This window comes from Nicotiana tabacum, chromosome 4, assembly GCF_000715075.1.
Source record: "Nicotiana tabacum cultivar K326 chromosome 4, ASM71507v2, whole genome shotgun sequence".
NCBI classification, from domain to species: domain Eukaryota; kingdom Viridiplantae; phylum Streptophyta; class Magnoliopsida; order Solanales; family Solanaceae; genus Nicotiana; species Nicotiana tabacum.
The window spans coordinates 20162886-20179353 of record NC_134083.1 but is presented as its reverse complement, the minus strand read 5'-3'; the positions used below and the strand labels follow the sequence as shown (position 1 = coordinate 20179353).

General features: G+C 41.1%; 1 protein-coding gene across 1 annotated transcript; it reads right to left on the bottom strand.

The window, feature by feature from the left end:
* Window positions 1–11141: 11141 nt before the first annotated feature.
* LOC142179818 (uncharacterized) lies at window positions 11142–11687 on the bottom strand. The gene has a single exon (XM_075250702.1). The coding sequence runs from the start codon at window positions 11685–11687 to the stop codon at window positions 11142–11144; it is 546 nt and encodes a 181-aa protein (XP_075106803.1).
* Between the last annotated feature and the right edge of the window lie 4781 nt (window positions 11688–16468).

Sequence of the window (16468 nt, the reverse complement as noted above, 5' to 3'; positions counted from 1 at the left end):
TATGGCTAAAGCTCATGCTCACAAAATCTATTATCGGGTAGCCGGCACCACAGCACTAGCATTTGCTACTGGATATGGTCGAACATGTACATAAGTTTTATTTAATTAGTCTTTGTTGGGCTTGTTATTGGGCTAAGATTTAAGGATTTTTTTTTTACTTTTAGCCCGCGTCAAAAACTATTTATATTCGGTAGTCGAAAAAGTATATAAAATTTGTATAATTTTTGTATATAACATACAAAATGTATATCTATACAAAATATATACAAAAAAATATACATTTTTGGTTATTATTTTGAGAGCGGCTATACAATGCCATTTTCCCAAGATTTAATTAGTCTTTGTTGGACTCGTTATCCCACCTCAAACTTGTAAGAACATCTAATAATTATCCTTCACTTTGTGAGATGCATCGGATGTAAACTGGGATGATATATTATGCAATGTTGCCCCAAACATCCAAAGAAAAAAAAAAGAATCACAAAAGGTATTTTTCAGCATTCACCAATTGCTTACCTAGTCCAGTTTCATTTGCCAGAACTCATGTATATATGTGTGTCAGTGTGTGCGCACACACACTCTTATATGTGTGTATAGATGTATGTATGTGTGTATATTGTCTGAAGATTTATTTTTGTGTGCGCGTGCGTGTATAACTAAGGTGATTTAGGTGAAAATGGTGTACCTATATCATATATGGAGTCCGGAACCTAAATGTGGTCTTTTTAGACTCAAATAACCGAAATGAGTGAAAAAAATAATGTGACCAAACTATATATAGCGCCCTTTTAAAGGGCGCTATACATGAATTTCATTAGACTGGCAGGTATAGCGCCTTTATAAACGACGTTATATATATTTTGTGGGCCCACCAATAACTCTTCTGCGCTTAACTGACATAACAGTAATTTAAATGGGTATAACACCCTTTAAAAGGGCGCTATACCTCAAAAAATTGGACCTCCTGGGTTAGGCATTGCCTTGTTTAAAGGCGTTAAGGATTTTACAAAATTCCATTCAGAAATATTCTCAACTCCTGTTAAATTTTTCTTCTTGCTAAATTCTCAAGCATTTTGTCATAATGTCTGAAGAGCGAAAAGTAAGGGTTTCATTATATTGGGAGGGGGGGGGAGGTGAGGTTGTGGTGGCGAATAACTCAGTGAGCTATAGTTTATCTCCACAGTGTCATGTTAAGTTACCACTTACAATGGAGTACGAGACCGGTATCGTTGTTGTGTAACAAATGAGTGTGAGTAAACGTTCGTTGAATCTTAAAGTAACCGAAAGATATCCTTATTCTATCACTCCGCAAGGGGTTGCTTGTTACGCTGAGTTTAACATCGAGGATGATGAAACTTTGAGTATTTTTTGAGGACTCCGGATGAATACCGGGAATTTCTTTTAATAAAAATGTTGGAAATGTACGTGAAGGTTGAAGACATTCGCAATAATGAGGCGGCGCAAAGCAGGGATAACCCTCAGTCATCGGGTAGTTATTCTGGAGCAGTTTTTGCCGAACAGGTTCTGGCTGAAAGAGTTTGGCCTGATTTAAACTTATCTCCACGGGCGAATGAGAAACGAGAAAATAATTTCTCTCATACTTTACATAATCCACAAGACGAGTGGTAAACTTCAATTTTCCTTTGTGTTACGATGTTTATTTTTGTTATATTGAATTTGTATTAACACTCATATATTCCACAGGGAATACCTGCCAGATATGAATTTTACAAGTTATGAACTCACGCCCAGTTGGAATATGCGTAGTTCTGGTGTGTTGGATCATGGTGGTCTATACGGGAGTCATCACCAACATGATAATGTCCATCATGGGATGTCAACACATTACGACTTGTAAGTGAAGTGATATAGCTATATGTAAAGTGTTTGACAATTTGAGTAGCTCATTATTTTGTTGTTTGTGCAGTGAAAACGAGCAAGTTGAACCTCCTGTCCTGACTCAATTATCCGAAGATGACATATTTAATCGGGATCTAGCGGATGCACAGAGTCAGAAAGAGAACCGTGATTATGACAACAATGCCGATGAGTCCGGAGATTACACACCCTTCCCTGATGAGGGTGGTGATGAGGATGAAGAGAATGCTGAACCTGATTTGACGAGGGAGAATGCTCCACCCCCGTTAGGCCAAGAGTGTACGAGTCCGAAGTGCCGTTTCATTCAAGGGAGATTCCTGATCACACCCAACTATACCTTGTAAAAAGGATTAAGCGGTCACTGCAAATATAATCCGGTTCAAGTTCGGAGTCGAATCCCACAGGGAACTAACCTATTTACTACAACTTTTAACAATGCTAATGATAAGCTCAAACAACTTCCGGATGCAAGATTTTTAATGGAATATAAGTGAAATTTATTTATCTAATAAAAAATAACAACAAAATCAGCAATAATCAAGAATAAGGTTGAATTCAAAGGTAAAAAGTAGAGGTGTACATGGATCGGGTTGGTTCGGTTTTTATCAAAACCAAACCAAACCAACTATATCGGTTTGGATTGGTTCAGTTTTGTCGGATTTTTTCGGGTTTTTCGGGTTTTTTGTTATTACATGAATATATATTTTTTCAATCTTACTTTATTAAATTTTTTATAAGTAAATATATGTTTAGTAAAAATTAACAAACATATGATCTATTAATATATTCTTATAGGAGAATTTTCTTAGTTACATATGATAGTTATTTTTAGTCGTCTGACAATAACTTTTCGTTGATGTACACTTTCAAGGTTAACTGAATTTAATAATTAAACATAAAAATCAATATGATGCCTATATAATGATATGTTCTATTTAATTTTAAATTATCAAAATACCACTTCAAATTCAAAAAAGATATAAGAATTTAATAGATCTAGACATATGGATATGGAAGAACAAAGAGATTGACGCATTTCACTAACACTTGATAAGAAAGTGATCATACAACCCATTATTTAATAGATCTAGCCATTGTTTAAAGAAAATTCTATAAAAAGTTTTAAAAGTATATATAAAAATTATATATTTATATGTCGGTTTGGTTCGATTTTTTTTTTACTCAATACCAAACCTAATCAGATTTTTTAATCGGTTTGGTTTGACTTTTCGGTTTGGTGTAGTTTCCCGGTTCGGTTTGTACACCCCTAGTTAAAAGGATCTAGGGCTATTGATTTCTCCAATTGCCGGACTAATTTCTGACACGTTAGCTATAATCTCACCGCAATACTCTATGAGGATTATGAGTTGCGGGCTATCGTAATTATCTCTCGATCAATTACGATAATTTACTAGAAGCATTCTCTCGAACTACTCTATTTAACAATTTATGCAACTCAGAATTATCCCACCAAAGTTTCGTTATCTCTAACCACACTTTTAAATTCAAGTAATTAATCTCTTAACTTACCCGAAAGTGGTGTTGTTCAACAACAATCTAACCAGGTGTTCTTTCTCAAGCAACACAAGGTAACTAGACACGATTAATCAAGGGCCCTTTCAATTAATCACAACACAACACATAGTTGAACAATCATAGAATAAGAATGACTCAATTATATCTAAACATAGTCAAAACTTCCATCCAATAATTGGTTCCATCAACCCTAGATGATGGGTTTAGCTACTCATACTAATGGATAAAAATTCACTATAATAATTCATAATCAACAATGAAAGTAAGAAGAAGAAGATGAAAACTCTTAGGAAATTCTCTGTCTTCTCTCCCTTGTTTTTGCCTCCAAAATCTCCTAAAAATAACTCATTTTCTCTTCTGGGCGAATTAGGCTTCATATAGGTTTAGGTTAGTTGCCTTAAAAATTACATAATTGCCCCTAAGTTGTTGGCCTCCATCCGCGGCCGCGGATTTCACCGCGGATCCGGCCGCGGATTTTAGCTAGTGTTCTGCTTCCAGTGCGCGGTCCAATTCGCGGTCAACTCCGCGGCCGCGCACCTAGAGGGGACCTCCCCGCTTGCTTTTCTCGCTCCTTTTCGACCGGGCTAACCTTCGATTGGCCTTTCACACTCCATATTGACTCCAAAAATACTCTTTAGCTTCCTCCTAGCTCGGAGTGGCTCCTGCAATGCATAAAATTCTTAATTAGAGCATTTTGTTATCTTTTAGCATTCAAATATCAATAAAGTGCGGCTAATTTAGAGTATAGATAGTGTCTAAATTACATAAATATAGCCTACTATCAACACCCCATACTTAAATCATTGCTCGTCCCCGAATAATCAAACCACACTCTACAGAGGCCTAACTTCACTGAGCGACTTCCCTAACTCGTCACACCAAGAATATTTTACATAGTTTGAGTATGAATTAGTGTAACATCTACACCTCAAGAGTAGACTCCCGCGAGCCATGCAATATTCCTAACCAGCTTAATTACTCTATTCAGAGGTCCAGACTTACCACTCCTTCATGAATCAAGTGCCTGCTCACTACAAAAGAGACTCACTCCACAATCAATAAAATTCACGCATACTGAGGAACTTCAAAATAAACAGAATTCACTCACCCTCAGAAATGATATTCTTGTGCCACAGAAAACGCTCCATAGGCTTGCCCGTAGTATACTACTCTACTAATTGAGCTTGTTCAGTCTAGGATCAAGTATGACTTATTTGGCTGTAATGTAGGCTGCAGGTCGGGTAGGATATATTTGGATATAATAGTGACTACACCTCCCCAAGCACTTTAATACATATATTTTATAATCAAGCCCACACTTAAATTAAACAAAAATTTCCACCTTCAACACCACGTAAATTACCCTACACTTCTTTGAGCACAATCACCTTAAAAGCCACCATAGAATATTACTAATCAACATGATAAACTATTAACACATGATACATTTTTTTTCCAACAAAGTGCAACTTTCTCCTGATTTCCCTAGTTCCACTCAAAAGCCCCCATCAACTACCCCACACTTTATCCTTTATAGATTCATAGTAATTCGAGTGCTTACGAGAGGTAAAGGGTTCAAAAAGATGGTCAATTCAAACAAGGGCTAAGGCTTGTAATGTGGTTACCAAGGAAACAGGATTACATGCTCAACGGGGTTAACTACGATACATAACAAATAGGTAGGTGGAATATGTATATATATGGTTTAAAAAAGAAATGCCTATATCATTTCCCAGACTAAACAAGAATACTATTTCGCTTTGCAGACACACATGGCAAGTTCTACGCATCAAATGTCGTGCACAGAACACAACAAGCCTCACACACACATGACACATGACTCACTCCAGATCAGATCATCAAACACTTAGATCAGAGTACTTAATCCAAATTAAGAACATACAGTTTAAGGCATTCTTATAAGAGTCAACAAATGAGCCTAAGCGTCACACTAAGTACCTGCTATATTCAAGGCATTACGAAGTTAAGAGATCCTATTCTAATCCTACCCATAGCCCATAAGTTGCTAACTAAAAGATAAAAACTAACTACACCCGGTTCAAATGAAACCCATGGAAAAGAACCGTGGTTTAAAGAAAAACCAAGGGTGAATTGATACACTACTACAAAAGAAAATCCACGCTCACCGCACCATTTTTTACTTTTAATTTTTTTTCTTTCGGCTTTAGTCCCTCAGGAAACCCATCGAATGATATCCATCGTCGGGACAAGTCGAAAATGATTTATGTAAATAAACTACGAAACTATTCTACATAAAACATACAACAAAGTATCCCCCATCCCACACTTAAAAAGATGACATGTCTTCATGTCATACAAAATAAAGTAATGCGAGGTAAAGGAACTTCCTTGGTGGATCAGTCTTGATCGGAGACAGTGCCAGGGTTAAGATGACACGCCCTCCCCAGCGCACGCAGCCAGCCCATGATTTTCTTCTTTGACTTCGCATTTTGGGTGGCCAAGGCATCAACTCTAGTCCCCAATTCCGTGACGGAAGTGTGCAGCCCTGCCATATCCTGTTCTAAGGTTGTCATCCATGTACTCCTCTGACCTGGGATGGTTTTTCATCCACTGCAGCTTGTTCCTGTGGGGGTGAGGAAGGTTCAACCTCCTCCTGCCCTTCATCGCCCTCCTCCGGCGCATCAGAATTGTCACTATGAGTTGCCCGAGGTGCCACCGGGTCTTTCCCGATGGTCACTTTGTCTGCCCGAAACTTTGCTTCTTTCTTCACCATACTATCCACATTTGGGTTCTCAGGCACCCTTGCTGCCCGACACAATCTAGTGACCAGAGAGGGAAAAAAGAACCCATACCTCTTCTGTGGTGAACGGATGAACATCTCAGACTGAATAACCTGGGCCACATCAAAATCGTGGCCATTCACGAAGCACCAGATCAAGGCAGCTCTCGGACCATTTACCTCCATGGTGTTGTGGGACGGCAGCAAGCGACCATTGATGATGTACAACCAGCACTTTCCTTCAAAAGTGAGTGAGGCAGAGTGTATCTTCGATCCCGGCACAACCCACACTACCTCTTTGTCTGGTGCACAGATAGTTCTGAAAACCATGTTCTATGTGATAGGTTCTCGCTTGTAAGTATCATAGAAATCCTCCTCCCCATTGAATACGGGCAATGAGTACACTCTTCTGATGGCTTCTATCGAGGCATCCACCCTCGTGTGTCGCACAATGCATATTTTATCCTCATGTTCGGGGCAGTTGGCATAGAACTCCCGGACAAGCATCAAGTTACCCTCCTCTGGCTCTTCGAAAAAGTTGTCCAACCTGCGCTTGATCAACTCCCGATACATATTAGTGAACTCATCCTGGAGGGACGCCCTGTCAATACCCCTTTCCGGTATAAGTTTTTTAGTGGCCTTCAAACTGAAACGGTCTTGGGCAGCTCTAGAGACAAACTCGGTACGATCAAACTGAGTTGCACTGGCCCGTGCACGGGATGAACCTCCATGACCACTTGACGAGGCTCCGGTGGTGCGTCTCTTCTTTGAAGGTGTCATGGTACCTACACAACAAACACTACTATCAGTAATCAGCGGAATATGGGAACCAATGGCGGTTACTCAGACTTCACTCGCACAATTGGTCACAATTTACATTCAAACTCATTGTGGCAATTTAACAAACACTTAAGGTGCATATACCCCCCAAGTTACCCAAAGCCCCAATTAAATTTCTATTTCCCACAAACTCAACAATGTCTTCCCCCAATTCAACCAAATTTATTACCCTCACATGCCACATATGTACTACAATCCTAAACCAAGACAAGAGTACCCATGATTTTACTATCCTACACATACAATAGCAAAGGAAAAGAATGGGAAAAATAAAAATTTGAAAACAAAAAAATAAACAAATACTAAGAAAGTGGAATAGAATCATGTTACTTACTTAGAGATCTTGGGAGGAACGGAGATTGGGGATTGGTTGAGTGGAGAAGAGGAGGAGGAAGAAGAAGTTTTGTTGATGAGAAAAATTTTGAGGGAGAGGGAGAGGGAGAAGGAGCGTGTGTTTTAGGGGAAGGGTTTTAGGTTTTGTTAAGGGGGAGGGAAAGAAGAAGTGGGGGAGTGGGCGATATTTGGGGGGGGGGGGTTAATTAAAAAAAAAATACTTAATAGGAAAGAAAAGAAAAGAAGATAAAAGAAAGAAAAACAAAAAAAAAAATCAATTTTGAACCCGGTACCGCCTAATCCGTGGCCTACTCCGCGGTCCAATCCGCGGCCGCGGATGAGGAACAGTGAGGGGAACAAAATCCGCGCCCCAATCCTTGGTCAAGTCCGTGGGCGCGTATGGGGAGGCAGCGGTCAGTGAAAAATCCGCGGCCTACTACGCGGTCCAATCCGCGGCCACGAATATCGATTTCCAGCAAAGTTTTGTCTTTTTCGCACTTTTACCTATCTCCGGGCTAATTTTGTCCCACGAATCCTTCCGATGCGCATAATTTTATCCATGCACATTAGTAGACTGGTCAATGCCGTTCAAAATCAATTACAAAAACAAGAGTAAAAAAAAATAATGGGTTGCCTCCCAAAATGTGCCCGAGTTAACGTCGCGGCACGACGATTTACAACAAACCATGGGTTGCCTCCCAGGAAGTGCCTGATTTAACGTCACAGCACGACGCATGCTTTCATTATTACTCTTCTCTCACGTATTGGGGATCTTCCAAAGATATCACCACTCTATCCCCTTTTTCTTCGATTATTCCAAGGTAATGTTTCAACCTTTTCCCATTCACTGTGAACTTATTTGTCCCATCTTGGGATTCAATTTCTACAGCTCCACTTGAGAACACTTGCACTACTCTGAATGGTCCTGACCATCGGGACTTCAACTTACCCGGAATCTCAATCTCGAGTTGTATAACAACACTAGATCTCCGGGTTTGAAGTTTCGATCTAGAATGTGCTTATCGTGCACCATTTTCATACTTTCTTTGTACAATCTTGCATTCTCAAATACATGGAACCTGAATTCCTCGAGTTCATGTAACTTAGTAACTCTGCTGGTGCCTGAGGTCTCCATATCCAAATTCAACTGCCGCAGTGCCTAAAGGGATTTATGTTCGAGCTCTACCGGAAGATGGCATGCTTTTCCAAATACCAACTTGTATGGTGACATACCAATTGGAGTTTTAAATTCTATGCGGTACTCCCATAATGCATCATCCAGCTTCTTTGCCCAATCAGTCCTTGTCGCATTCACTGTCTTGGTCAGGACACTTTTGATTTCCCTGTTAGACACTTCAACTTGACCGCTCGTCTGTGGGTGGTAAGGTGTGGCTATCTTATGGCGAACTCCATACTTTTCCAATATCCATGCGAATGCTCTATTACAAAAATGGGTTCCACCCCCACTGATTATAGCTCTCGGGGTGCCAAAACGTGTGAAGATGTTTTTCTTTAGGAAGCCTGTCACCCCTTTTGCATCATTGGTTGGGAGAGCCACCGCTTCGACCCATTTGGAGACATAGTCAACTGCTACCAATATGTATTTGTTACCATACGAGCTGACAAAAGGTCCCATAAAGTCAATCCCCCACATGTCAAAAACCTCCACCTCTTGAATTGTGGTCATCGGCATCTCGTGACGTCGAGATATGTTGCCTGTCCTTTGGCACTCATCGCAACTTTTTACCCAAGCATGGGCATCCTTGAACAGAGTTGGCCAATACAACCCCGATTCCAACACTTTTGCTGCTGTCCGGATTCCTCCAAAGTGTCCACCATATGGTAAAGCATGGCAAGACTACAAAACAGAAGGTTGATCTTTCTCGGGGATACACCTCCGGATCATGTTATCTACACATATTCTAAAAAGTAGAGGTTCATCCCAATAATAAGATCGACAATCGTGAAAGAACTTTTTCTTTTGAATTGAAGAGAGTTCATAAGGTACAATACCACTTGCTAAATAGTTAGCAATATCAACATACCATGGAGTCTCCTCCATTGTCACAACGAGTAACTGTTCATCCGGGAATGTCTCTGTTATATCTTCAACCTCCATCTTCTTTTCAGCTCCTTCTAACCTTGAGAGGTGGTTTGCCACTTGATTGTCCGTCCCTTTCCTGTCACGGATTTCCAGATTGAATTCTTGTAGCAAAAGAACCCAGTGGATTAAGCGTGGCTTTGACTCCTTCTTTGCTATCAAGTACCTAATTGCTGCATGGTCAGTATAAACAATAACTTTTGAACCAATTAAGTACGACCTGAATTTGTCGAAGGCAAACACTACATCTAACATTTCCTTTTCCGTTACGGTATAATTGAGTTGTGCACCACTGAGCGTCCTGCTTGCATAGTAAATTGGGTGCATCATCTTGTCTTTTTGCTGCCCCAAGACTGCTCCTATAGCATAATCACTGGCGTCACACATTAGCTCGAACGGTTGCTCCAAGTTGGGTGCAATAATGATGGGTGCAGTTACCAGTCTCTTCTTCAGCTCCTCAAATGACAACCTACAATTATTAGAAAACACAAAGGGCTGATCCTTTTCAAGAAGTTTACATAAAAGGTTAACAATCTTGGAAAAATCTTTTATGAATCGCCTGTAGAACCCGGCGTGCCGAAGGAAACTTCTCACTGTCTTGACCGAAGTGGGCGGTGGCAATTTCTCAATCACATCAACCTTAGCATGGTCGACTTCAATTCCCTTACTGGACACTCGATGCCCCAAAACTATTTCTTCTTGTACCATAAAATGACACTTTTCCCAATTCGGCACCAAATTTGTCTCCACACATCTTTTGAGCACTCTTCTTAAGTTGTGAAGACAATCTTCGAATGAATCCCCCACCATGGAGAAATCATCCATAAACACCTCCATAATGTCTTCAACCATATTAGTGAAAATGGCTAGCATGCACCGCTGGAATATAGCCGGCGCATTGCAAAGTCTAAAAGGCATTCTCCAAAAGGCAAAGATGCCATACGGACAAGTGAAGGATGTTTTTTCTCTATCTTCAGGGGCTATTGAGATCTGGTTGTACCCCGAATATCCATCCAAGAAACAGAAGTGAGATCGCCCAGCTAACCTGTCCAACATTTGGTCAATGAAAGGCAAGGGAAAATGGTCCTTCCGGGTGGCTGTGTTCAATTTTTGATAGTCCATGCAAATCCTCCACCCCGTGACTGTACGAGTCGAGATCAACTCGTTATTCTCATTTTGTACAACCGTTATTCCTCCCTTTTTCGGCACACACTGAACATGGCTAACCCAGTTGCTGTCAGAGATAGGGAAGATGATACCCGCATCCAGCCACTTGATCACTTCCTTTTTCACCACCTCTTTCATATTCAGGTTTAGCCGTCGTTGATGCTCTCTGGAAGGTTTGTGCCCCTCTTCCAAGAGAATCTTGTGCATACAAAAGGCTGGGTTGATACTCTTTATGTCTGCCATGGTCCAACCAATGTCAGTCTTACATTCTTGTAACACCTGCAAGAGTTGCTCTACCTGTACAGCTAGCAAACCAGATGATATAATAACAGGCAAAGTAGAATTTGGCCCTAAGAAAATGTACCTGAGGTGAGTTGGAAGCGGTTTCAGGTCCAACTGTGGTGGCTCCTCTATTGATGGTTTTGCAGGTGGTGTTGCTCTTTCTTCTAAGCGTAGGGGCTCGAACTGAGGTTCCCTTTTCTAGAACCCTTGACCCTCGAGAGCCATGACCCACTCTGCCAGCCCTTAACCATCCATCTCTTCCAAATTCATCCAACAGGCTTCTAGTAGATCCCTAACATTAAGGGTCTCATCCTCCTCTTGTAGTATCACATCCACAACCTCCACTAGCGAGCAATTTGCAAATTCGCTGGGTCTCCTCGTGGATTGTTGAATGTTGAATATTATTTCTTCATTTTTCAACCTCATTTTTAACTCTTCAGTCTCATAATCAATCAATTCTCTCCCAGTGGCTAAGAACGGCCTTCCCAGAATGATGGGTATCTCTTCATCCACTTGACAGTCAAGAATAACGAAGTCTGCAGGGAATACAAACTTCCCCACTTGAACAAGCACATCATCAAGAATTCTTGTCGGTCTTTTGACTATGCGATCAGCCAGTTGCAACAACATTGAGGTCAGTCTAGCTCTGTCAATGCCCAGTTTTGTATAGATTGCCAAGGGCATCAAGTTTATATTGGCCCCCAAGTCACGCAATGCTTTAGCAAAAGCATAACTCCCAATGGTGCATGGCATAGTGAAACTACTTGGATCATACACTTTTTGAGCCATAGGTCTTGTCACTACCGCACTGCAGGTCTACGTCAGAGTTACAATGGACAGGTCCTAGAAGTCAAATTTTTGCGACATCAGATCCTTCATCATTTTTGCATACCCTGGCATTTTCCTTAAAGCATCCATCAGTAGAATATTTTAATTGAATTTGTCGAAGCATTTCCATGAATTTTCTGTATCGATCATCTTTCTTTTGCTTTGCCAATCTCTGAGGGAAGGTTCAGGAGTCAACCTCTGGCCGCTGCTTGGTGTCTTTTCTTTGTTGGAAGCTTTTTCTACCACCTATTTTGAGAGTTGTTCACCTTCCTTCTCCTTAAGCTTGTCAACCTGTGCTTGTTCAATTACAACCTCGGTGAGCTCTGCTGACTCATCTTCCTCTAATGTAACTGGAGTAGTTGGCGTAGTCTCTCTCCTAGATTGAGCAACTTCTTGCTCTCTATCTAAATCTCTTCCATTCCTGAGACTCACTGCCATTAGCTGATTTGGGTTATGTTCCTTTGGGTTAATATTTGTATCTGCAGGCAATGTTCCTTATGGGAAATTGTTCAAAGCCATAGACAGCTGTCCCAATTGAGTTTCAATGCCTTTGATTGCTGAATCATGTCCTGCTAACTTTTCTTACATCTTACCATTTGTCCCAATGAGTTATTGCAGCATGCCCCTGATTTATGTCATGTTGGTGTGCTGCTGTTGATGAGGTGGTTGGTAGGCCAACTGTTGTTGGTGCTGCTGATTATAGCCCTGTTGTCTTTGATAAGGCACGACTTGGCCTTGTGGTCGTGTGCTTCCTGGATTGGGGTTGTGTTGTGGCTGGTTTAGTCTGTACTGCTGGTTTGGTGCTGGTCCCCATTGCTGCCCACCTTGCCTCTGACTTCTGAAATTGTTGACATAATTCATGTCCTCTCTGAAGCCCTGGTTGTCATTCTCTCCACTCCACGAGCAAATATATGACTAGTTTATGCAAGGAGTGCACAAGCCTCCATTTGTTGTATCAAGAATGTGCACTTGCTTTGTACCCATCTCATCAATTTTCTTTGTCAGAAAGGTCATCTGGGTCATGAGAGTGGCTATGTTCTATGCATTGGAATTGTTTGGGGAAAGAGCAACAGAATGCACTATTGGTGCAAGTGTCGTACCTCTAGTCATCCAGCCTGAATTTTGAGCCATCTTGTTGAGAAGAATCTTGCACTCTGTGAACGTTTTGCTCAAAAATGCACCCCCAGCTGAAGCATCTACATTGGTCTTCAAACTGTCTGCCAAACCCATATAGAATCTCTGTCCCAACATCTGATCTGGAATGCCATGGTGTGGACACTTCACTGGAATGCCCTTAAACCTCTCCCAGGTTTCTTGCAAGGTCTCAGTCTGTTTCTGCCTGAACTGCAATTTCTCATCAATTTGCCTTGCAGTCTTGTTGGGAGGATAAAACTTGTTTAAGAACTGCTTGACTAATTCTTCCCAAGTAGCAATGGAGTTTATTGGGAGCGAATTCAGCCAAGTTTGAGCCTCTCCAGTCACTGAGAATGGGAACAGTAATAGTTTGATTGCTTCAGGAGTCACATTCGGTTGTCTTTGAGTCACACAAATTGATAGGAAGTTCTTCAGATGTTGTTGTGGGTCTTCGATGTATGACCCGGAGAACAGTCCCTTATTCTGCAACAGGTGCATCATGTTCTTGGTAATCTGGAATGTCTCCGCTTGTATCTGAGGAACAGCAATGGCGGTGGCTAGGTTATCAGCAGTTGGTTGTGCCCAATCATAAAGAGCAGCTTCCGGCACGAGAGGTGCCACCACTCCATTGTTTGGGTCAACACGATCATTCCGATTGTTTACGTTGACGTCGTCCATGTTGTCCATTTCACTTTTGAGTTGGTATTTTTGTTTTAACTGTTTGTTCTTGTTGTTGGACCGATTCAATGCCCTGAATGCTTTCTCGAGGTCTGAGAGTCCTTCAAAAAGTTCACCAGTCCTCAAAGAGCTTCTAGGCATACACCTGAGTCACAGAAGATTTCAAACGTGAGAATTTCAATGGAAAAACTTTTAATACCGTAGGAAATTGATCTAAACTAAGAATCCTAGCAATTCTTCTAAGTTGTAATAAATAGAACCATTAGATTCCCCGGTAACAGAGCCAAAATTTGATCACGCCCAACTATGCCTTGTAAAAAGAACTAAGCAGTCGTTGCAAATATAATCCGGTTCAAGTTCAGAATCGAATCTCACATGGAACTAACCTATTTACTACAACTTTTACCAATGCTAATGATAATCTCAAACAACTTTCGGATGCAAGATTTTTAATGGTGTATAAGTGGAATTTATTTATCTAATGAAAAATGACAACAAAATTAGCAATAATCAAGAATAAGGTTGAATTCAAAGGTAAAAAGGATCTAGGGCTATTGATTTCCCCAATTTCCGAAATAATTCCTAACACATTAGCTATAATCTCGCCGTAATACTCTATGAGGATTATGAGTTCCGGGCTACCGTAATTATCTTTCGATAAATTATGATAATTTACTAGAAGTATTCTCTCGAACTACTCTAGTTAATAATTTATGCAACTCAGAATTATCCCACCAAAGCTTCGTTATCTCTAACCCCGCTTTTAAATTCATGTAATTAATCTCTTAACTTACCCGAAAGTGGTGTTGTTCAACAACAATTTAACCAGGTGTTCTTTCTCAAGCAACACAAGGTAACTAGACACGATTAATCAAGGGCCCTTTCAATTAATCACAACACAACACATAGTTGAACAATCATAGAATAAGAACGGCTTAATTATATCTAAACATAGTCAAAACTTCATCCAACGATTGGTTCCATCAACCCTAGATGATGGGTTTAGCTACTCATACTAATGGATAAAAATTCACTATAACAATTCATAATCAACAATGAAAGTAAGAAGAAGAAGATGAAAACTCTTAGGAAATTCTCCGTCTTCTCTTCCTTGTTTTTGCCTCCAAAATCTCCTAAAAACATCTCCTTTTCTCTTCTGGGCGAATTAGGCTTCATATAGGTTTAGGTAAGTCACCTTGAAATTTACATAATTACCCCTAAGTTGTTGGCCTCCGTCCGCCCGTTTGCGGCCGCGGATTCGGCCGCGGATTTCAGCCAGTGTTCTGCCTCCAGTGCGCGGTCCAATTCGCGGTCAACTTCGCGGCCGCGCACCTGGAGGGGACCTCCCCGCTTGCTTTTCTCGCTCCTTTTCGACTGGGCTAACCTTCGATTGGCCTTCCACACTCCATATTGACTCCAAAATACTCTTTAGCTTCCTCCTAGCTCGGAGTGGCTCCTGCAAAGCATAAAATTCTTAATTAGAGCATTTTGTTATCTTTTAGCATTCAAATATCAATAAAGTGCGGCTAAATTAGAGTATAAATAGTGTCTAAATTGCATAAATATAGCCTACTATCAACACCCCACACTTAAACCATTGCTCGTCCCCGAGCAATCAAACCACACTCTACAGAGGCCTAACTTCACTGAGTGACTTCCCTAACCAACAGTGCTGGCAAAGATTATGCTTTTTCCTAATAAAACGCGCCTAAGCAGGGCGACGAAAAGGTACAACATAAAAGAGTGTCGTGAGATGACGGTATGGGAGTCAACTCCGGATGTATACAAGGTTGTTTGCCGTAGATGGTTTACGGGTTGTCATTGGATGCTGCGTGCGAGCAAGAAGAAAATAGGTATGTGGAAAGTGGGTAAATACATTGGCACCCACACTTGTGAAATAGACACATTCAATGGGAATCACTTCAACTTGGATGTTGACTTGATTTCTCTTGTCCCGATTCCACACATTGAAACGTCCATAAGGTACAAGATCAAAGAGTGCATTACATCCGCCCACCAGGAATATGTCTGTACCATTACCAAAAGAAAGGCATTTTTCGGGCGCAAACGTGCATTTGAAATTATTTATGGTAACTGGGATAAGTCATTTGTAGCTCTACCCAAGTACATGGCCGCATTGCAACACTTTAACCCTGGGACCATTGTTGAATGGAAACTTGAGTGGAGTCTGGGAATACCAAAATATATATTCAAATACGTGTTCTGGGTATTTAAACCAGCAATTGATGGTTTTCTGCATTGCCGGTCGGTAATATCCATAGACGACACTCATATCTATGGAAAGTATGATAGTAAGTTGTTGATCGCCGTTGCAGTAGATGCTAATGGAAGTATATTTCCTTTAGATTTTTCTATTTGTGACAATGAAAGCCAAGAGATGTGGACACTAGTTTTGAACCACTTGAAAGATCACGTTATCAAACAACGTTCAGGTATTTGTCTAATATCTGATCAGCATGGTAGTATTATAAGTTCTGTGGGACAACCCTACCTCGTGGGACAACCCTACCTCGATGGTACTGCCTTGGCGCCATATAAGCAAGGTCGTGTCCTAAGCGCTCATCCTCTCGGGCTCGAGGTAGTGTCCGGGCAGCCAGCTATGTAACTTGCTGGCCATACTCGTGCAAAGTGGCCGCTCCCTCGCCGGCATGCTACTGCATCTGCAGTCCCAACTAGTGGAACAAATATAGGCCAATAGCTTGCACAACATGTAAAATATAGATTACGGAACGCTAGGTTATAGCTATAAGTAAGAATACCAAATAACATACAAGTGCCTCGTGCCTCCCAGCGTACGGAACGTACCGACCGCCAGTGCGATGAATGAGATTCCTGATGAAAAGTCGGGTAATGCCGCGGTACCAGCCCATATAATCATGCTCAGTATCTGTCTGGCGCGGTTGGGGGGG

What these genes read in the sequence shown, in the direction of transcription:
- LOC142179818 (XM_075250702.1), bottom strand. Translation starts at nt 11,687, where the DNA reads ATGGCTCAAAAAGTGTATGATCCAAGTAGTTTCACTATGCCATGCACC.